Source organism: Curcuma longa, chromosome 12, assembly GCF_044706935.1.
Source record: "Curcuma longa cultivar G26 ecotype Majalengka, Jawa Barat chromosome 12, ITB_CL_G26_1.1, whole genome shotgun sequence".
Taxonomy (NCBI): Eukaryota; Viridiplantae; Streptophyta; class Magnoliopsida; order Zingiberales; family Zingiberaceae; genus Curcuma; species Curcuma longa.
In genome coordinates this window covers 6,410,982-6,432,999 of record NC_133872.1, presented here as the reverse complement: position 1 = coordinate 6,432,999, position 22,018 = coordinate 6,410,982, and the positions used below count along the sequence as shown (strand labels likewise).

The window sequence follows — 22,018 nt, the reverse complement described above, 5'->3', positions numbered from 1 at the left end:
TAAATAATATTTGTTCAACATAACTAGGGAACCTCTCATAAGAAAAAGATAAACTAGACATGACAATAAACAAAGGAGAGCATAATACTCACATACAGGTTAACATAACTTAGGAGTTAATGGAGCATGCAACCAACCTTCCCATTGAGCTCATATCAGCAAAGATCTAGAAACATTCATGAACAAAAATGATGGAAGAGGACTTCTGGAAGAGAGGTTTCATTACCTGGGAGCGAAGGAGTGGATCTGCTGAAGAAGATGGTAGCTGAATGTTGTGGTTTATTTATTGCGGAAGATGGGCAGTGCCTCCTCTTGATTTGTAAGACTTGCTTCGGTTGTTGCCACCTTGATCGAAGGTGGTGAGATTGAGCAAAGAAGCTTAAATGGAGAGCTTGGCAACCACAGAGAGGCAGCTCATATAGGGTGCTCAACGGGTGTTGACATGGACAATCCCTTGTGTTCATCAAATCAGGGTTATTGTGTGACTTCTCATCTAGGATTCATGCGATGAATGATGGCATTATGTGACTTCTTGTTAGATGTTGCCTTTGTGTGACTTAGAGGACAGTTTTTTTATACCGATGTGCAGGAGAGCAGCATGCAGAAGAGGGACTTCTGCAAAGATTAATTTCTGTGCATAAAGGAAAGACAGAGGAGAAGAAGAATTTAAAAAATCATAGGGGGAGTCTTCTTCCTCCTCCTGAGTGGAAAATCTCATTTGGAAAACCCTGACCTTAGAAAAGGGGTTTTAGATATCATGAAGAGTTTAGGGAAAAATAGAATATTGCATGATAATACCCTAAATATAGAACTACTAATATGGAACAAAATTGAGTACACCAATAACTCTATGAAATCTAAGATCTCTAACAATATCTATGTATACACAGATTTTAACTTGTTACCATTAATGAAGATTTTATAGATATGGATTCTTAGGGTTGGTTTCTTGTGTGTGGTCAAGGATGTCTAGATGGTGCTTACTTATATCTAATTTCACTTTACTGTCAAACTACTCATTCAGGTTATCTTGTCATTTTTGTACAAATACTTAGCAACCATCTTTTTGTGATATCAGGGTGATGCAGATTATCTTAGGTATCGTGGAATGCAAGAATTTGATCAAGCAATGCAACATCTCGAGGAGGAATATGAGGTACGTACTATTCTGCTTAGCAGCATAGCAAGTTTTAGATATTGTTTGGATAACAATTACATAAAATCATGTCTACTTATTTTTTTAAAAAATAATTGAGCATGCAACTTTTTTAAGTTTGTGCTACTTAACATGCAAAAATGTTGCAAATAGCACAAGGACTCAGAGTCTACTAAGATCTTATCAAGATAGAGCAGTGTATGTTTCCAGAATGTGATTGGCAAAATAAGGGATCAATAATTCTAGATACATATTTCTTTGGTATATAAAATCTAAAAACATTATAAAAAATTTATGTACTGCTGGCAGTGACTGCATTCTCAATTATTGTGTTTCTTTCTTGTCTCAAATTTTCTGAAAAGTTTCTGTTTACTGTTTTTTTTCAAGAAAATAAAATTTGAAAATTGAAAAGAAATAATAAAAACAAATTTATCATTAGTTTTGTCGGCGCCTTTGAATTTATTAGAGATGAATGGTGTCAAAAAGTTATGATTGATATTTTTCTTTTCAGTTTGTAAATGATTTTTTATGGAAAATAAAAACTGAAATAGAAAAATTACATGGACCAAATGCTTCATGAGTAAGCATTGTTTAACTAGCAAATTGTCGCATAAGATCTTTCTCTTTCTTGTGTTGCAAGGCCTTTTACAAGGGAATGTTGTTTGATTTGGATGTATTTTGCAGTTCATGACATCAGAGCACCAATATATTTCCCGAAAAAATGAGGGCAATAAGATGCTTGTTTTTGAACGAGGAGACTTGGTATTTGTTTTCAATTTTCATTGGGCCAATAGCTATTTCGACTACCGCATTGGTTGCTTAAAACCTGGAAAATACAAGGTAAATATACTTTCACAAGATTAATGGCTAGTTGTTAACTCCAAGATTATTATTGGTTTTGTTAGTTACACCATATGTTGTATGCGCTCTTGAAGCCCCAGTAGCATAAGCCGTTGGAAGTCTTGAACTTTTACTCATATAGTGACTGGCACTAGTGTTCTTCCTTCCCTTCCATTCAATGTGAGATGGGTGTTGATAAACGTTCTTTTCAGGTAGTTTTGGATTCTGATGATAAACTATTTGGTGGATTCAACAGAATTGATCGTACAACAGAATACTTTACTAATGTAAGACTTCACTTATTTGATATCTTTTAGATTCTAATATCATAGAAATAACCTTCACTATCTTTGTAAACATGCAGGAAGGTACTTATGACAACAGGCATTGCTCGCTCTCAGTGTATGCCCCAAGTAGAACCGCAGTTGTTTATGCTCTTGCTGACTGATTGAAGAGTGTCATGAAATGCTGTTACTTCCCTAAGACTAAAATTTGTTTCAGTTATAAAGACCATACTGGCTATGGGGAAAAGTCCTTCGGTAGTTGCATCTCCTTCTACAGCTAAAAGGGCATGCTACGTTTGATAATATAGAATCCATCCATATCCATGCATATCCTCTTTGTTCTCAATGGTCATCATAGCTAGTTGCTCGTATTGGCATTCATTCGATACTTTTTCTCCTTTATATTTGCATGTAAAAAAGAACATAGCCACGAAACTAAAACGAGGTCAAGATTTTCACAACTATCATTAGGATGAATACCTAGTCATATCCCCTTTAACTACATACCACTCCACTCCCTTTGGCCTTTTTTAAAATCCAGTGCTTTTACAATCACAGGCAGTGGGACTCTATTTCAAATATATTTACAAGTCACCGTATTTCGATTATCGATGCCAATTTTGTTTTTAATATTTGGAAATCGTAATTATCAACAAAAAAAATTGACAAATAAAGAATGAATTAAGTGAGGCATGTTACACCAATACAGGCTCCTTTTATTCTATAGAAAATATTTTTTATTTTTTTATAGTATTTAATGCAATAGGAAATAATGATAGAATTATCAATATTATGTTATCGCACACTCCAGTTATATAGAGCGATGGCAATTGAATTGTATTGAATTACTGCGGAAAATATCATATTGAATTACTGCCCGATAGAGATCAGCCTAGAAAGATACCACGTTAAAGTCACCGTCATAACGGTTACGGTTATTGATCAACCAGTGCCGAAATTAGCCAATAAAGCCGTCACGTAACGTCCGTTATAACCGGTATTCAACGGTCCACCCTCGACCGTCACTCCCGTCGTCATCCATCGTTGGCTGGCGAGCGCTCCCTTCCTTCGTCGCCAAGACACAAAAAAAATATCTGCCGACCACATCGGATGATCCGCTGGATCCCACTGTAATATAGCCTACGTGTCTTTTCTCCATTGGTCCTTATGACGTGCCGTGCGCTGAGTGGTATACGCGATGTTTTCTTCCGACGAGGAGTACATATAGAAGAAGGGGCGACCACGGGGCTCACTCCATTCCCACTTCCCATTTCAATTCAATCGCCCACTTCTCCCTTCGGTCGATGGATTCCAGGAGCTCCTCTTCCCAGCCACCCCGCCCTCTGCCAAAGAAGGAGCCTCCTGGAGAGGATCCGCTCTCCCCTTTGCCCTTGGCTGCTTCCTCCTTCCAATCGGGCGGAGGTGGCGACGACGGGGAAAAAAACCCTCAGCCACTGGAGGCTCTTCGGGTTGCCCCTATTCCTCCGTTCCTATCCAAGACTTATGAACTTGTCGATGACCCCGACCTCGATTCCATTCTTTCCTGGGCCCCTACCGGCCGGAGCTTCGTGGTGTGGGATCCCCTGGAGTTCGCCCGCACAGTACTCCCCCGGCACTTCAAGCACAACAACTTCTCTAGCTTCGTTCGCCAGCTCAACACTTATGTGCGTATCTTTTTTTTTTTCCTTTTTGAGTTATTCTTTTCTTCTCCTTTGCTCCTCCTTTATTGTTGTAATTCTCCCGAAAATGTGGTTCCTCTGTATTCTTTTTGATGTTTATTGGTGCTGAGTTTTGAACGATGATTGTTGCGATGTAGATTGCTTATTGCAGAGGGATAATTTGATAGAGGGCTAATAAGATGACATTGTATCCTTCATTAGCTTTGGCATGCGTTGCTGATTCATTGTGTCATACAACAATTATTCTTTGCAGTTTTTTTTCTCTAAATAATGATTGGTTGAATCAGCACAACAAACTTGGTTCTTTTAGCACCCGGTTGGTGGGAACTTTAGTGACATCTTGAATTAGATTATATTGTGCAAAATGTCAATAAACAAAGAGTGTGTTCTCCGCTTCCTTTAAGTCCTATTTGGTACTTAACAAGACAAACAATCAGAAATGTCATCTGTTATGGTGCCGAAGAGATGTGGTCAAAATGCAATGAATTTTGGAGTGTGGCTTATCTTCTCATGAGGTAAGCTTCAATATTTGCAATAGATGATTGGATGAACTGTTTATTGGTAGTTGGTGCTATCATCTACTAGTATTCTTGTATGTTTTTCGAGGAAAAAAATGTTCATTCTTCTTACAGACATGGGGCTGATTCTGCAAAATTTTTCTTCATTCAATGTGGGTTCTTTTAAACCAAGATTATCAATCTAACACTTCTCTAGCTACTTTGGTAGGCATTTAGAACTCAGCTTCTTCAGGTTCTTGTCGCCTAGTCTGTGAAAGATTGTCTCTTTGATTTAGTCTTCATGTATAAGTTGCTGTTATCGGCTCATCTTTTGTATGGATGGAATTAGGCAAAAAAAAAAAAAAAAACAAAGGAAGGATTTAATTAAGGTGATCCTGTAATAGGATTTATGACGGTCCCATAGTATGAAAACTTGTCCGGAGAGAAAGTAAACAAGTTACTAGATATATCTAGGCAGTGACTGTGAGGTGAAACAGACGGTAGTTCATTTCAAAGTGCTTTATCATAGAACAACACGAGAGAAATAGAGGTTTTTTTATAGATGTTATAGGTTTTCTTCTGAAAAAATTACCTATCACTTGTCATGATTGTGCTGAGAGGTGATGATCTCTTTGAAAAGTAATTCTACCATATTCTTCAATCTAGGCTTGGGAATAGTTTGAAGAGATATGATTAATATATCCTTTGAACCAACATGGCATGGGCCCTTGGATCCGCAAGATTGTTGTGTTGTTCTGGGTTAGGCAGGACTCCAAACACATCATGTTAGGCGTGGCCCATGAGAGCTCTACCGCCTGCTTGACTTGGGACCGGATCATTCATGCCCATGTTGATTAGACCAAAGCTTGTGGGTTGTATTAATATTTAATTAATTTTTATAAAAAATAGTTATAAATTTTGTAAAAGGAAAAAAATCAGAAAAAGGGAGGAAATAAAAATACACAAAAATTAGAAAAATAGAAAAAAATAAAGAAAAAGCTCAATGTCAGATTTGACCCGAGTCTACCACCTAGCCCAAACTCGAAGATTTAGTTGGGCATAGCAACTTGCTGTTTATTGGGTCATACTGATGATCCATACTGTGTTGTTGTATTTTTTTGCAAGCGGTCCTACTTGATTAACTTGATTAACACATCTACATATGTATTGTGTTAGGCATGACTCCAAACTCATCATGTTAGGTGTGACCCATGAGAGCACTACCTTCCCTCTTGACTTGGGACCAGATCATTCATGCCCATGCTAACCCAGACCAAAGCTTGTGGGTTGTATTAATATTTTAATTAATTTTTATTAAAAAATAGTTAAAATAAAAAAAAAAAAAAAGAAATCAGAAAAAAGGGAAAATAAAAAATACACAAAAATTAGAAAAATAAAATAAAATTTTGAAAAAAGAAAAGAAAAAGCCCATGTCGGGCTTGACTTGAGGCTACCACCAAGCCCATACTCGAAGATTTAGCTTGGCATAGCAACTTGTTGTTTATCAGGCCATACCGACTACCATATTATGTTGTTGTATTCTTTTGCAAGCGGCCCTGTCTGATTGGCACCCCTACAAATGTACCTTGAAATGTTGAAGACTAAGCAAACTACATTTAAAATATTTTTGGAATGGTTGGCAGTGGAAATACCTAAGAAAGCACTGCAAGGCATATATGAGAACATTGATTTTTAGATTTCTTAGTATTTTCTATAGCCACAGGAATCATATAATCTAGCTTTCTATGTTGGAGGAGATTACAAACATGAATGAGAGTATAAAAGAAATGTGTCGTGAGAATCTGAAGATTTAATTCTCTAAAATGACACTAGGCATAGTGTTTTGATATAGCAATTGGAAAAGTTGTCCATGATGGCAATGTGATGTAATTGCATGGGACTGCTGTTGGTGGTTGAAATTAAGATCTGTATGCAATACGGGATTTCAAGATCTTTACATAAGTCCCAGTTCTTATTTCATCAGTTGTTGCGGCAGTACCATATGCAGTTTCCAAGAATTAATGATTAACGGTAGATATAAATAATGAAAAAGGGATGTCCTTAGTTCTAAGTGTAAGTTCCAAAAAGTGAAAAGGCAGGTTTCTTAAATTATACTAACACAACTTTAACGATTCTGGTATGAAGTACTTGATTCTAATGAATTAGAATTTAATACTTCTGGAACTTGTACGGAGAATTATTTGCTTAATGGTCAAGGCCTGTTGTACCTTGAAATCTTGACTACTCTTCTGTCCAGTATCTGCAAGCTCCTCTTTTTCATCGTTGAACAATTTTCACTCTCTTTTATCATACACAACCACATGAATGTGCATGCACAGAGTATATTATATTAGTTCTAGAACATTTATGAGTAAACTCTTCATAGTCTTGTGACAAGACAACGTTCTCTAACAATGCTTACATATATGTATATTCCTAATCTTTGGTTATGGGAAACATAAAGTTTAAGATTCTATTGGTATGTAACTTAGATTAGGGACAAAAGTTTTGACGAGTATATGTATTTAAGTGTCTGATACAACCACTTTGAAATTTTTTCACACGTGATCAATGAGAGTGTGGCTTAGTACACAGTGTTAATGTCAGTGTGACATGGAGGGGGTAGATGAAGACACCAATATCAAAATCTATATGATTGTACTAAAAACGTAAGTCTAACTGATGCGTCCAACCATAAACCTGTGAAAGTAAATAGCATTGGTCTCGTGAGAAGGGAGGCAGAATTATTAAGTAAATGATGGATTTTGCTGTTGATGTTTGGAGAATGGTGCGTGATGGATCTTTTATTGAGATTAGTACCACTTACAATCTGAAGTTCAACGTGGAACAGTGGAGAGGTATTATAGATATAGTGTTTGACAAAACTTCCTTATTCCTATAAACCTACACTATGACATCAGTCAAATTTTTTTGTGAACTGCGACGACTTGCACAGTGTTTCCATGTTCTTCATCTTTGAGTATTCCAAGCTTTGTATTTTCTTTTCTTAATTGGAGTGTTCGTCAACCAACTACTCCTTTACATATTACTAAATACCTGACAGTATTGGTTTTGCTAACCAGTATTTCAAAAAAAGAGCTCTACTACTATCAAAAATCGAAATGGATTGGAAAACCTAATTTTGATGAATAATAGAAAGAGTTTGAATTACTAAGGCCAATATGCCACTATAGGGAAGGCTGTTTTCTGGCCTGGTTGTTTCCTCAAAAAGTTTTGTTCGCTCATGTGATTAAGGTGCATTTGCTGTACGCACCCATCTCACAATTCTGCTTCTCAACTTGGCTCCTTTGTTTTGTGAAGGACTCATTCCTCGAGTCGAAGAGGGTTAATGCTTGTATCATGAACCTGATGTTAATTGATTCTTTTATATCCAATTTATTATTCACTCCAGAAAGCAACCAAAAGGCTATAGCTTTTTTTGTTTAATGTTTTTCTTCAGGGTTTCCACAAGATTGACACCGATAGATGGGAGTTTGCAAATGAATCCTTCTTAAAAGGAAACAAATATATATTAAGAAACATAAACAGGCGTAGGTCATCATATCAGGCACACCAATTAGGCAATCAGATAGGTTCATCAAGTGAAATGGTGAAATCTGGATTGGTCGGTGAAATTGACATGCTTAGGAGTGATAAGAGAGAATTGCTGCAAGAGATTGTGAGTTTGCAGCAGGAAAACCGAACCACACTTCAACTGATGGATTCACTGAATCAGAGAATGCAGTCCGCCGAGATGAAGCAGAAGCAGATGGTTTCTTTCTTGGCAAAGGTATTTCGAAACCCAAAATTCTTGGACCGTCTCAGACAGCAAAAGGAACAGAGCAGTATAACTTCTTCAAGGGTGAGAAGAAAGTTCCTTAAGCACACTCTCTCCAGCAGCAATTCCAGCGCAGGCGATTCAATTGGATCAATGGATTCAGGTGTGAGCAACAGACACAGCGCTGCCGATGCTTCATCATCTCATACATTGGAAGGTACTGAGCAACTGGTGAACAAAGAAATTCCCGACAATATTTTGTCTGATTTGATCGAGAAACTTGGACTTCAAGTAAATGAAAAAACTTTTACTGAAGGCTTGGATCAAATCCAAAGCAACGCATTGCCCCCACTTTTTCTTGATGCCAACACAGTATCATTGGTGGAAAAGAATCCTGATAGTCAAGGCCTTTCAAGTGAGAGTAGAATGCCAGATGCAAAATGCCTTGCCTTCAAGGGAAAGAGCGTCACCAGTTCAAGTTCCGATACCGCCTCCGGTGCTTCTGATTATCTGATATCATTTCCTTCGGAAGATCCTCTGGAGGACAAAATGACTGCAGATGAAGCATTGCTGGATGCCAGTTTTGACCAAGAAGAAGTGTGGAAAGCGGTTACGTGGTATGACACTGCTCGAGATTCCAACTTTCTTGGTGCAGCTGCGAGATTTGATGCACCCTGGGATCTTGATTTACAAATTTCAGATCAGGTGTTTTATGAGGGAAACATTGTCTGTTTAGCCTCGCCTACAGCTTCAGAAGATGATCCAGAAAAGATAGAGAGCCGTAGGAATACGGCACTTTGATGACCCTTATTGTTTCACTATATGATTACGGTGACGGATGGTCATGTAATTTTCATTGTTGATTAAACAAGTGATTATTTTTTCTCCATTTTTTTGTGTAATTGATTGATTCTTTATCATATATATAGGGAGAAAGATTTGCTGACGGATCCGAACGTGATTTGAATGTTGAGAATTGATGATTCTTGACTTGCTTTTACAATTTTGCTGATGTTTGTTTGGAAGTGATTGTGATATCATTGTTTGGCTTGCCGATTTAAAATTGGAGAATAAAAAATTTCAGTATAATCTTCCAACACTCTCGCCCCAAACAAACTAACGAACTAGCTAAGTACCGACCTCATTATGAGGTCGATGTGTATCTTGGTATACCAGAAGGGCTCCTCACAGCTTAGGCCACAATTCCCCATAATGATAGAATGCATACCCTATCGCCCGACCTCGTTATCAGGTCGGATACCTTCCTCATTCCCCCTACAAAGCCCGATCTTACGTAATAATTCATCACCGACCTCATCGAAAGGTCGGCGCAGGATTAGGATTTAAAATGATCCCGTCCTAACCACGATGTTCAGTGGATCCGATCTCATGCAATCGTAGACCGACCTCATTATAAAGTCATCGTAGGCCATAATACTTGGAACAATAGCATATACACTCCGTCCTTTTGCGACGAGCTCAATAAAGCATAGGCCTCGCTTGCCAACCTCATGACCTGGTCCCGACATCATATGCTGATCTCATGACCTGGTCCCGGCATCACAGGCCGACCTCATGACCTGGTCTTGGCATCACAGGCTGACCTCATGACCTGACCCCGGCATCGTATGCCGATCTCATGACCTGGTCCAGACTCTATTTCCCTCAGCTATGACGTACATAAAGAGCTCGGGGCACACGGCTCTACCATACGGTCCTTCAAGGACTTCAAAGAGGCCTTCTTGCATCAGTTTGCCAACAGTTGGAAGCACCAGAAGACCCCATTGAACCTCTTCACAATGAAGCAGAAGCCCCGAGAAATTCTACGAGAATATCTTCGTCGTTTCAACCAAGAAGCATGAGAAGTGCCATCCACTCCCTCAGATGTTTTGACAAATGCTTTCACTCAGGGGTTGCTAGAGGGAGATTTCTTTCGATCCCTCGTGAAAAAACCACCTGTTAGCTATCACCACCAAATACATACACTTGAAAAAAAGGATTTCGGCAGCGGCGGTTTAAAAATCGTTTAGCGGCGGTTTGGAACCGCCGCAAAATCATTTCCCGGCGGTTTACCAAACCGCCGCTGATACCGGTGTCGTTAAACCATTTAGCGGCGGTTCTAGAGAACCGCTGGAATAACCGCCGCTAAAGTAGATTTTCCGGCGGTTGTTTTTGCGGCGGTTCGAAATATTTCCCGGCGGTTTGTTTAGTGGCGGTTAGAAATGATTTTCCGGCGGTTGTATTTGCGGCGGTTTGAGATAATTTCCCGGCGGTTCTTTTAACGGCGGTTAGAAATGATTTCCCGGCGGTTGTTTTTTGCGGCGGTTCCAAATAATTTCCCGGCGGTTCTTTTACCGGCGGTTCGAAATACTTTACCGGCAGTTTGTTCAAACCGCCGCGAAATGGTTTCCTTTACGGCGGTTTGCTAAAACTGCCGCAAAATAATTTCCCGGCAGTTTTAGCTTTGAGTGTGCAATTACAAAAATTCCAGCATGCGATGATTTTTACAAATAAATAGAAAAATAAACCAAAAATTGTAATAAATAGAAAATTTTACTTGCATTAATTTCTTACAAAAGTTGTCAGATGTCAAATCACAAACAGTGAATTTAGGTTACAAAAAAACTGAAAGTTTGCTTGGTTACAAAAAAACTGAGAAATCTCTTTCTCAAATGTCAAAAATCCTAGAAATAGATCCCTCGCTTTCCTTCAACTAGGTTGCAAATTCGTTGTTTTTTGAAAAGTAGTCATCCTTGGAGAGCTCTTCAACTTGTAAAGTAGTCATGCCTGCACAAGTACAAAAAAAAAAGATTAGAAGAGACAAACTATAACCTAAAGAATTTTTAACAACAGTATCATTCAAGGAAAAAATTTTCAACAGTATCATTCAAGGAAAAAAATTTCAACAGTATCATTCAAGGAAATCTACTTCAATTTTTAACAACATTAATTTCATACTAGCAGGTAAATCTACTTCGATTTTTTAACAACAGTATCATTCCACGAAAAAACAATCAGTTTTTCCTTAATTGATCCTAATTACCCAATCTGATCCAGCAAAATTTCTTAAACCACATCATATTATAAAGCAAGACATTACCCAATGAAGAAATGAAAGACATTACATATTATAAACCACATCATATTATTTAGCAAGACATTACATATTAAATAGTGTTGTGAGAAGCAAAGAAAGGATTTATAATCTTACATTCAGCTTTGTTTCTATACTAATTTTTCTTAGCAGACAAACGGAGTAATCACACTAATCAGCAGGTGCACTAGTAGTTGGGAATCACCCCCCTTTAAAAATAAACAGCTTTGTTTCTAAAATTTCTTATTAAATAGTGCCCTCTTTAAAAATAAACAATAGAAGTTCATTATATGGAATGAGCATGGATAGAATAATTGATAACTTCATAGACAAATTTGGGAATTTTTGTGCTCACCCTCAAGAAAAGGTTTCAGCTTGGACTCTAACCAATCAATGTTCTTCTCCAAGTAATCCATGCAGTAGACAAGACCTAAAGGCACATAAACAATAGATTATATATTTTAAAAAAAAACAGTATCTACATAAAACACTTCTCATAAGCAAAGGTAAATAATAAAACATACCTAAGCTATGATGCAATCTAGCTACTAATTTAATTTGGACTACGGTTGGAATGATCAGCAAGTTGTTGAGCATCATGACTAGCCGAGGAAGATGGTCTTGCACCTTGTGAGAGTGCAGGTGCACTCCCTTCATCTGGGGCCTAAAATTAAAAATACTGATTGAATATAAAAAATTAAAAGTAATTTTAAAGGTGTTAACATACATACCATCACACCAATCAAAGTGGCAAATTCAGGTAGCAAATTGCTTCCTTGCATTTGCAGAATATATTTAACAGCTCCCTCAAATGCTTGTCTTCTTGATCTTTCTGTTTCAATTATTGATTCCAAATTCTGTACTTTTACTCGAGAAGCTTCTAATTCAGATTTTATCTCAGTCATATATGTTTGGAGTCCAAAATCAACAGGAGCATTTGAACATGATGTTTGACCAAAGACCTGAGAAGCTATGGTTGGTTTTTGAACCACCCGTGTGGGTGTATAATTGCTTCTTCCGATTTTCACCTATTAGAAGATGACAGTAAATGCATGTGAATTATTATGAATAGATAAAAAAAACATGTAACATCCAAACATTAAGAGAAGTTCAATAAATGAAATTAACCATAATTTGAATCTCAATTGAAATGGATCTCATGAGCAAGAGTGAATTAGGAAATGTCACCTGGGTTTTCTCACTCAACCGATAGTCAATGAACCATCTCCAATGGTTTTCATCAATTCCAGGAGGTCGGTTTGCAACATTTTCCTCCTTGCTCAAAGTGCTATCATAGAATTCATGAAACAAGATAGACCTAGTGTCTTTCCATGCTTTCCCAATACGTTTCATAATAACATTACGTGCATCCGAAGAAAATTCAAAAAATTTAGAGTCAAATCTTTTCCATGCCCTCTTATAAATCATAAAACTCTTTAGCTTTACCACTCGGACCCTCTTGTAAATGTGGCATTCTTCCTTCACATTCATTTAATGGATCATGCATTGTTGAATCTTGACTGACATTTGGTATAGGGAGTATGAAAGCATCTTGAATCATATCACGGATTGGATCTTCAGAATATTTAGTATGTTGTGTTTCATGCACATAACTAGAAGTCTCCCCTTCACCTCTCTCACCATGTAATAGCCAAACTGTATAACCCGGTGGAAAGGGCCTTAACAACAAGTGATCGTACACCTCTTCTCTAGTCTGAAATAGTCTGAATCCACAACGAGAACAAGGACACTTTATCCTATTATCGGATGATGCATTAGCAAATGCAAAGTCCAAAAATTTCAATAATCCATCTATATATTCGGGAGTATCTCGTGGCTTCAAAATCCAACTTTTGTCCATATCTAATTCAATAATAGATAATTAAATTAAAAGCACGCTATAGTAGTTGTTAAAAAAGACCATTAAATAAGACATAAAAAAGGGGGCATAGCAAGTTAACTACAAGTTCCAGAGATGAGGCACTTATTAGGTTCCCTAGCATGCAAGTTAACTACAAGTTGCAGATATTAAAGCCACATACTTTTGTGTGCAACCTCTTAGGTTCCCTAGCATGCTAAATTCTTTAAGTACATCAGAAGAAGTAATGTGAAAATTAAGAGCGACACATGGACATATTAGAATTCCTTAATTTGCTAGTACATGCAGCGTAGGAGAAGATACCGTAGAGGATCATCAGCTTCTCATACCATGCTTTCCCTATTACGAAAGGATCTGAGAGAAGGCAATTTACATGATCTTCTATATGGCTCCTCCAGCAGCAGTACCTGATCCATTTATATCATCCCTCATGTACACCTTGCCTTTGGATGAATCGTCGTTGCCATTGAATGAATCACCAAAAGATGCACATGCAAACTCCTTTAATGAAGGGAGCCTTACCGGCAACAATTCAGATGAAAAATTGGTTGAGAGGTATTTGTATTTCTATTATTAAATTTCTATTTCATGGTATAGATGTGTGTGCAATTCCTGGAAAGCTATCAACTTTTTTGTGGTTCATGCTTGTTTTGTCATCATTTTTTTTTTCCTTTTAGCCATATGAAGTTCAGACCATTTGAGATGGGAGACCGTCTGAAGTAAGATACTTTGGTTATAAGTTCATGCAAATTATGCCTAGTGTTGGAAATATTTTAGCTTTGTAAGTTAACAATACATACATATATACAATGCGGAATAATGGTACCAAATTGTTCTTTCTTATTAATATTCAGAAGATATGATACAAGCTCTAACAATTTTATTGGTACAATATAGTTAACATGGATAAGTAGTTTCAAATACTATATGATCGGGAAGTTATCATTTCTTATGTACTATAGTCGGTCAGGTCATCTATAGTTGGAAGAAGTTGTGCTTTGGGAAGCTAAAACTTGCTTCGGGGGTTGATATTAATGAGTCAGCCATGTATAGTGAAATGCTACCAATGAAATTAGGAAACAGAATTAAGTTGTTCTCTAAATGCTTTTATGTTTCTATTCTCTAAATGTTTTTTTTACTTGTTTGATTGATGTGCTTCAAACCTCAGGGTTGAACCATCCCTAACTGACAAGGATCAGAAAGAGAGAGCTCGAAGGTGCGACTTTGTGCAAGAGCTTGTTCTGTCTACCATATTCGACGACACATTGTGAGGCATAAATTTCACGGGTGACAGTATTCAGAATGCTTGATAAAAATAGACAAGCATGTTAGGAGACAGAAAATTCTTGTTATAAATCAAGATAGGAGATCTTGCAAAAACAAGAGGGAAAAGTGGATCATTTGGAAATAACAGATCCAAATCAAATTTTCGTATAAATCAAGATAGGAGATCTTGCAAAAACAAGAGGGAAAAGTGGGAGAATGCATACCTCTCCTGGCCCTAAAGAGGGGGGAAACGGAGTGCTAGGGGAGTTGTCGTCCGGTGGCCGGCGGAGTGAGAGTGGCGGTGTCGGCGTGCGCGAGAAAGAGGGCGATCGGGTGTGGGCTAGGGTTTGGAGTGCGCGAGGAAGAAGGCGATCGGGAGTTGGCGTCCGGTGGCCGTCGGAGCTGAGCCGATACGTGTGTAGGACAGGGGTGACGGTGATGGGGTGTGGGACAGGGGTGACGGTAATGGGGTGGTAGCGGGAGCTGAGCCGATGCGTGGAGACGGTGATGGGGAAGAGAGCGGCGAGTGGATGCGGAAGAGAGTGCGGGAGTAGAAGGAGAGAGTTAGGGCAGCAGTGAGGGTCGTCCGATTAAATCTAAGGGGGCTTTCCTTGGTATCTAAGAGATCCACGTCCATGCTAATTAGTGTTATTTTGATTAAATAAAAAATTATTTTTAAATCATCGAAAAAAATAGAATATAGTGGCGGTTAAATTTTAAACCGCCGTAAATTAAATTTTAAATCACCGCGAATTACTAAACCGCCGCAAATCAAATTTAAACCGACACTAAAAAATTTGTTTTTGCGGCGGTTAATTGAAACCGCCGGGAAAACAGGTAATAGCGGCAGTTTTTAAAACCGCCGCTAAAAAATTTGTTTTTGCGGCGGTTAATTGAAATCGCCGGGAAAACGGATAATAGCGGCGGTTTTAAGAACCGCCGCTAAATAACCGCCGCAAAATCATGATTTTTTAGTAGTGCTCCTCCACCACCAAGAGAAGTGTAATATCCTAGAAATTTTAGGGTTAGAATTAAACAATAAAAGGGTAAGCTTTAATGAGTTTGGCTAAGTGGATTCATGATGGAAGAGAGTTCTGTTAAAAACAAACGCGATGAGAAGGTTCGTCTCCCGAAGACGAATCCAACAAGACTAGTTTGAGTCGAATCGGAGGTCGTTTGGTTAGTGAACCAAATGAACTGAGATTGAACCAAATTGAACCAAGTTGGTTTGGTTCATGCTAGGAGAGGTTTTGACAACATAAACCGGATAAAAAGGTTCGTCTCGCGAAGATGAATCCAACAAGACTATTTGAGTCGAATCGGAGGTCGTTCGGTTGGTGAACCAAGCGAACCAAAGTTGAACCTGGTTCGCTACAGTAACTGGTTCAATAGTTTTAATAATTCTTAGGTTTTTAATTGGGTTTAGCCAATAAAAAACTTAATTTAATGGTGTTAGTTAGATTTAATCGGTTAAACCGGTTAACCTAATTTCTAATCGCGTGTTTGATCCCGAAACCCAGCCTTTTCCCTCTGCGCCGCAACTCCTCTCTTCCTCTTCGTTGCCTCCGCCTCTTCATCATCGCCCGGCCAGCCGCCTCTCTGCCGGAAGCCGCCTTCGCCACCGCCCGAAGCAAACACCTCTTCTCCTTCTCCTTCTCCCCTGCCACGCGGAACGTCGGTCTTCCTCTTCCTCCTTGCTGCAGCCGCCCTCTGCCGCTAGTGAAGCCCGACGCCGCTCCTGCTGCCGCCGCCGACGCCGACCAGAGCCGATGCCGCCCTTCCTCTCGCAAACCCCCTCGTCGCCAGACATCGCTGCCCCTGCTGCTCTCAGCCGCCGCCGGCCACCGCCATCCCCTGCTGACCAGCCTTCTTGAAGCTGGTTTCGTCAGAAAAATGGAGCCGGAGCTTGAACTAGGTTTCGGTGAGTATTGGGAATTTGATTTACTTGAATGTAAGTCCTATTATGTAGAGATTTCTATCTTAGGGGAATTTTTGGATTTGTTCATAGTCGTTTAAGGGTGGTAGATGTGTTTTGAATGCTAGTAATTAAGATCAAATAGATTGTTGTTAGCCCTAATTCAATTAGATTCTAGTTAAGTTGTCATGGAAAGGAATTAGCGTAATCGTAACTGGTATGAATTTAAATGAAATTTAATTATGGATAGGTTAATCGAATGAAACCTAACTTGAGTTTAGGATGGAAATGTATTAGGGTTTCATAAGATTAGGAATTTATTAGATTATGGTTCTGGTTTAATTAATTGATATAAGATTTAATTAATTAGGATTTATGCCTAGTTAACAAAGAGATTAATTTAATTAGGTAAATGATCCATGATTAAGTTATTAATTGGTTAAATTGGATTGATTGTAATTCAGTTAATTACCACGTTAGTTAATGTGATTGAGATGCAATTAAAGAGGGATTAATAAAGGATGAGTTAAATGGGGGTTAAATTTATCTTAGAATCGATTAGGTTTTACTTGGATGAAAAGTTAATATCATATTTAGAGGATGTTTATTGTTAATTGCAGGACCTGGATCTAGCAATCCTGCGAGACACAGAGGATTTTATTAAGGATTATTGCAACGAATTCTCAAATCAGGGGGGTAATCTCTGTATTTGGTCAATACAGATCTACTCTCTTTTCAGTGCATGATTCCATTTTTGGTACTTATAGTTTTGATACCTTGACTCTAATTATGCTGTTATTTGCCTACTTCTTTTATTAATCATGTTCATATCATGCTTGACCTTATTTCCATTGACCTTGGATTAGTATTCCTGACTGTGCTTCTATTCTGGATATGCCATTTGTGATCATTATTATTATTATTATAGTTCTTTCCTTATGAACCCCCTCTAGCAAACGTATCGGTCCCAACAAACACTACGTTACTAATTAAATTTAAACAATTACATTATTTCTAACAATGCATTTTTAGGCTAAGGAAATGGGGAAGGAGCCACTTTTTATTAAGACTTTTACCCGCACATTTCAAAAGAAAGATAAGACTTGGAGCGGGGATAGAGCTAGAGCTAATTCAATTAAGGTTAATGGATCTAAGGTTTACTTTGTTGCAAGTGTTGACATGAACCCAATTAGTTTGATTAAGTTTATTTGACCCGTAGCTTGAGTCTAAACTATCTTGTATCAATTTAACGTGATCAGTTGGTTTTGATTCGGTTGAAAGTCAATTAGAATGATATTAACTCTTGTTAATTAGCATGGGTTAATTGGATGGGTTGGATTGGATTAGGTTGGTGGGATTTGGATGTAACAATTGGATTTTAAATCCAATTGAATTATAGTTTTAATTAAATTGTGGTTAGGGTTGTTTTAGGTAAAGAATTAATGACTAAGTTATTAATTGATTTAGTTACTTAATTAACAAGCTAGTTAATATGATTAATTACATTTAATCTATTGATTAATTGGCTCTGTTAAGGTTAACTTGAGTTAATTGGACTTGGTTGGGTTAATCCAATCGAGTTGTGTTAATTGGACTTGGTTAGGTTAAATTCAGTTGAGATGTGAGATTTGGTTGGGGTTTACTTTGGCATAGATATTTATATATTGTTGTACTTAGTGGGTGTTATATAATCTGCATGACCGTGATTTGTGGATCCTGTATTATACGGAAAGGTTCTACTTTTGACATGCGTCTTACCAGGTGAGTACTCCTGTGCTAGGTCAACACAGGTCTTATTCATAGTGCATGATTTATTATCCTTTGTTAATTATTATATTGTTATCATCATTACATTCGTTGCTTAATACATACTATTGACTTTGATATGATTTGTTTATCATTATTACAGTCTCATTAATTATTGTTAATCTATGATAACTTATTATGATTAATGTTGAATATATCTTTTTGATATAGTAGTTATCTATTGAACTGAGCATGCATCATAACAAGTTATTGTTGTTGGCTCTCATTAGACCATTGTTGATAGTGGTACAGTGAGAGCATTATACCACTGTGTGGGTGCAACCAGGACTAGCTAGATAGCTCTCCTAGGATACTGCGCCTCCCCCTCACGTGTAGTCGGTCTGTCGTTGGAGTGGGTGACTCCTGTCGTGAGCCTCAATTCATTGTGTGGGTGTCTGGGGATGTTGAGTGCAGACAGTAATATTTTTCCCGCTCCCCACTCACGTGTAGTGTCTATTGTTGGAGTGTGTGCAGTTGTCCTGTCGTGCACCCTAGTTCATTGTGTGGGGTCTGGGGGTGGCGAACCGATAGTGACCATGCATATTGCCGCGTGTTGCATGTGTGCATGTAGTTGTTGGTAGTTACTAGATTTATGATTGTTGCACTTGTTTGATATATGGTTATTGTATGGTGTGACATGACATGCATTGTTTATATTTACATAATTTCTGTTACCTGTTAGTTGTTCGTTGTATATTGACTTTGTTTTCATTATGTATCATTTGTTGAGACTGTACCTTTGATATCCATGTTTATATTCCTTTGATACCTTATTATGTTGTGCATTTTTATTCTAGTACCCACTGAGTATTTTATACTCACCACCCAGACTCTAAGATTTTTCTGTCTCCTCAGGTAGTAGATAAGGATATTGAAGCTTGGAGTTCTACCAGACTGCCCCCATCTCACAGCATGAAGAAGTTAATTTTCCTTCGTGCATTTTTGGATTGTTGGGTACTTAGTATGGTTTTCAGATTTTATTTGGTTGTGTGGTTTTGTATTGTTTCCGATGTGTGGTTGGTGGAATGGTCGTTGGATTTCTATTGTGCGCACTATCGTTGTGCTTCGGTATTTTCATCGACGTATGTGGATTGGATGTAGTGGTGGTTGCTATAGTTGCATGTGTATATGTGGTTTGTGGCCGTGTGGGCCTATTATCCTGTAGTTTAGTACTTTTATACATATGTTATATTGTAGAATGACCGTGTGGACCTCTGTCTTATTATATATTCAGGGAAAGTTGAATTGTGATATGGAAGATGCTGCCGAAATTTTTTGGATGACCATCTCTAGAGTCGCGACAAATTTATGATATCAGAGCTTAGTTTTACAGTCCATATGTAGTTTTCTAGATTTGTCGTTGCATTTTTGTCGTCGTTTCTTTTGAATTTTTCATTGTATGTTGGTTTGTTCAATCCAGATTGTGAGATGAGACAAACAGCGGCATGATCTCTCCAAGCATTGTAAGTAAGATAACTAGTATACCTTATTCATTTCCTAGAAGTTTTTAGTAGTTATGTTATTAGGTAATAGTATTATAGCAACTGTACATCAGTATGTTCGTCAGTCGATAGCAGCATATCAATGTTAGCTTCATTAAGAGCAGAGACAAACCATATCCCCTTGAGATACCCAGCCAGCCAGTGTGAAATTTGGACATGATGATGCTATGACCAGAGTGGAGGCACAGCGAACCGAGAGATTGGTCATAATCTGAATTACTATGGTATGTCTGCACTATAGTACATAGATAGGAAATTTAGAGACCAAATTTTTATTAGTAGGGGAGAATATAAGATCCTAAAACTTTTAGGGTTAGAATTAACGAATTAAAATTGAGCTAGATTAAATGGGTTGAAACCCAAAATAAGCCCAAAACCCATTAGGTTATTGAAAAATTTTAGTGGATTAGTTTTGAACCAAATTAAATCAACTTGGTTTGGTTCATGATGGAAGAGAGTTTTGGTAAAACAGAATAGATTAGAAATTTCGTCTTAAGAAGACGAAACGAACAAAACTAGTTTGGATCAAATCGGAGGTCGTTTGGTTAGTGAACTAAGCGAATTAATTGTTATAGTAACCCTAAATTTTAAAGACCAATTTAACCCAAATCCAAAATCCAGTTTGAGAATTACTGTTACTCCTCGTTAAAATTGAAAATTGCAACCCTATTTTTTTTCTCTGTTCCGCTCGACCGTGACTCCTCCCCCCGCAACCCGCAACGCCCGTGACTTCCCTTCCCTCGCGCGTAGCCTGCTTCCGTCGGTGGAGAACACGGGATGAGGGGCTTTAAAGGGGGCCGCAGTGAGAAACCCTAAGGGCCCGCGATTTGCCTCCCCCATTCCGTGACCATCCTCTGTCCGACACCGCCGCCTACTCTAGTTTCCAACGTCTCCTCGCCCTCGCCCTCACCCATGCCATCGGCTTCGCCACCTCCAAACTGAATTACCCTACCCAAGCAGCGCCTTATCTTCGCCGGGAAGAAGCTTGAGGATGGTTGAGCCCTCACCGATTACGCTATCCAGAAGGAGTCAAGTCTCCACCTCGGCTCCGCCTTCGCTGCAGCGCCAATAAGCACAAGAAGAAGAAGGTCAAGCTCACCGTGATTCCCTTCCTATCGCTTAGCTGTTGCCACCGCCAATCGAAGCTCATTTTTAGGGCAATGGGGTCTCGTCTATCTAAGGTAAGTTCCCTATCTTGAGTTCGTCCGATTGGGTGTGAATTTCTTGCAAACTGTAGGGTTACTATTTGATCAAAAAATTTTGGTTTCAGTAGAGGAGGAGGAACCGAATCAGAGCTCAATCTCTAAGGTTTTCTCTGAGGTAAGGGTTCTTGATTCGATTAGTTTATGATCAGTAATGAATTTTGTTTAGTGTATTTTGATTGTTGGAGTTAGGTTTTGATTGGATTAATGTTACTGTTATATTGGTTTTGGATGATCGAGTGCCGGTGAAGTTCTTGGTGATTAGTGTATTTAATGCAGTAGGATTTGTTTAGGGCTGTGGTGGATTGGTTTTGCCGATTAGAGGTTGTTGTCCCTTTAAATTCGATTAAGGTTAATGGATCTAAAGTTTACATTGTTGCAAGTGTTGACATGAACCCAATTAGTTTGATTAGGTTTATTTGACCCATAGCTTGAGTCTAAACTATCTTGTATCAATTTAACGTGATCAGTTGGTTTTGATTCGGTTGAAAGTCAATTAGAATGATATTAACTCTTGTTAATTAGCATGGGTTTGGATGGGTTGGATTGGATTAGGTTGGTGGGATATAGATGTAACAATTGGATTTATAATCCAATTGAATTATAGTTTTAATTAAATTGTGGTTAGGGTTGTTTTAGGTAAAGAATTAATGACTAAGTTATTAATTGATTTAGTTACTTAATTAACAAGTTAGTTAATATGATTAATTAACATTTAATCTATTGATTAATTGGCTATGTTAAGGTTAATCTATTGATTAACTACCCCTCCCCCTCGCGTGTAGTCAGTCTGCTGTTGGAGTGGATGACTCCTGTCGTGTGCCCTAGTTCATTGTGTGGGTGTCTGGGGATGTTGAGTGCAGAGAGTGACATTTTCCCTGCTCCCCACTCACATGTAGTGGTTTGTTGTTGGAGTGTGCAGTTGTCCTATCGCGCGTCGTTTATTGTGTGGGTGTCTGGGGTGGTGAGTCGATAGTGACCATGCATATTGCCGCGTGTTGCATGTGTACATGTATTTGTTGGTAGTTACTACATTTATGATTGTTGCACTTGTTTGATATATGGTTATTACATGGTGTGACATTACATGCATTGTTTATATTTGCATAATTCCTGTTAC

The 22,018-nt window shown here is 38.3% G+C and overlaps 2 protein-coding genes and 1 pseudogene across 2 annotated transcripts; all 3 read left to right on the top strand.

The window, feature by feature from the left end:
• The first annotated feature begins 1,079 nt into the window (after positions 1 to 1,079).
• Positions 1,080 to 2,645, top strand: LOC141842628 (1,4-alpha-glucan-branching enzyme 2-2, chloroplastic/amyloplastic-like). The gene is made up of 4 exons (XM_074730676.1): positions 1,080 to 1,156; positions 1,841 to 1,996; positions 2,209 to 2,283; positions 2,361 to 2,645. Exons 1-4 carry the CDS (start codon positions 1,109 to 1,111, stop codon positions 2,442 to 2,444), a joined length of 363 nt encoding a protein of 120 aa, XP_074586777.1. The 5' UTR covers positions 1,080 to 1,108; the 3' UTR covers positions 2,445 to 2,645.
• Positions 2,646 to 3,528: 883 nt separating this feature from the next.
• Positions 3,529 to 9,158, top strand: LOC141843253 (uncharacterized). Its single transcript, XM_074731308.1, has 2 exons — positions 3,529 to 3,944; positions 7,917 to 9,158. The coding sequence occupies exons 1-2, from the start codon at positions 3,585 to 3,587 to the stop codon at positions 9,033 to 9,035; spliced, it is 1,479 nt and encodes a 492-aa protein (XP_074587409.1). The 5' UTR covers positions 3,529 to 3,584; the 3' UTR covers positions 9,036 to 9,158.
• Positions 9,159 to 13,489: 4,331 nt separating this feature from the next.
• On the top strand, positions 13,490 to 14,554 carry LOC141843697 (protein DEHYDRATION-INDUCED 19 homolog 2-like; annotated as a pseudogene).
• Positions 14,555 to 22,018: the final 7,464 nt, after the last annotated feature.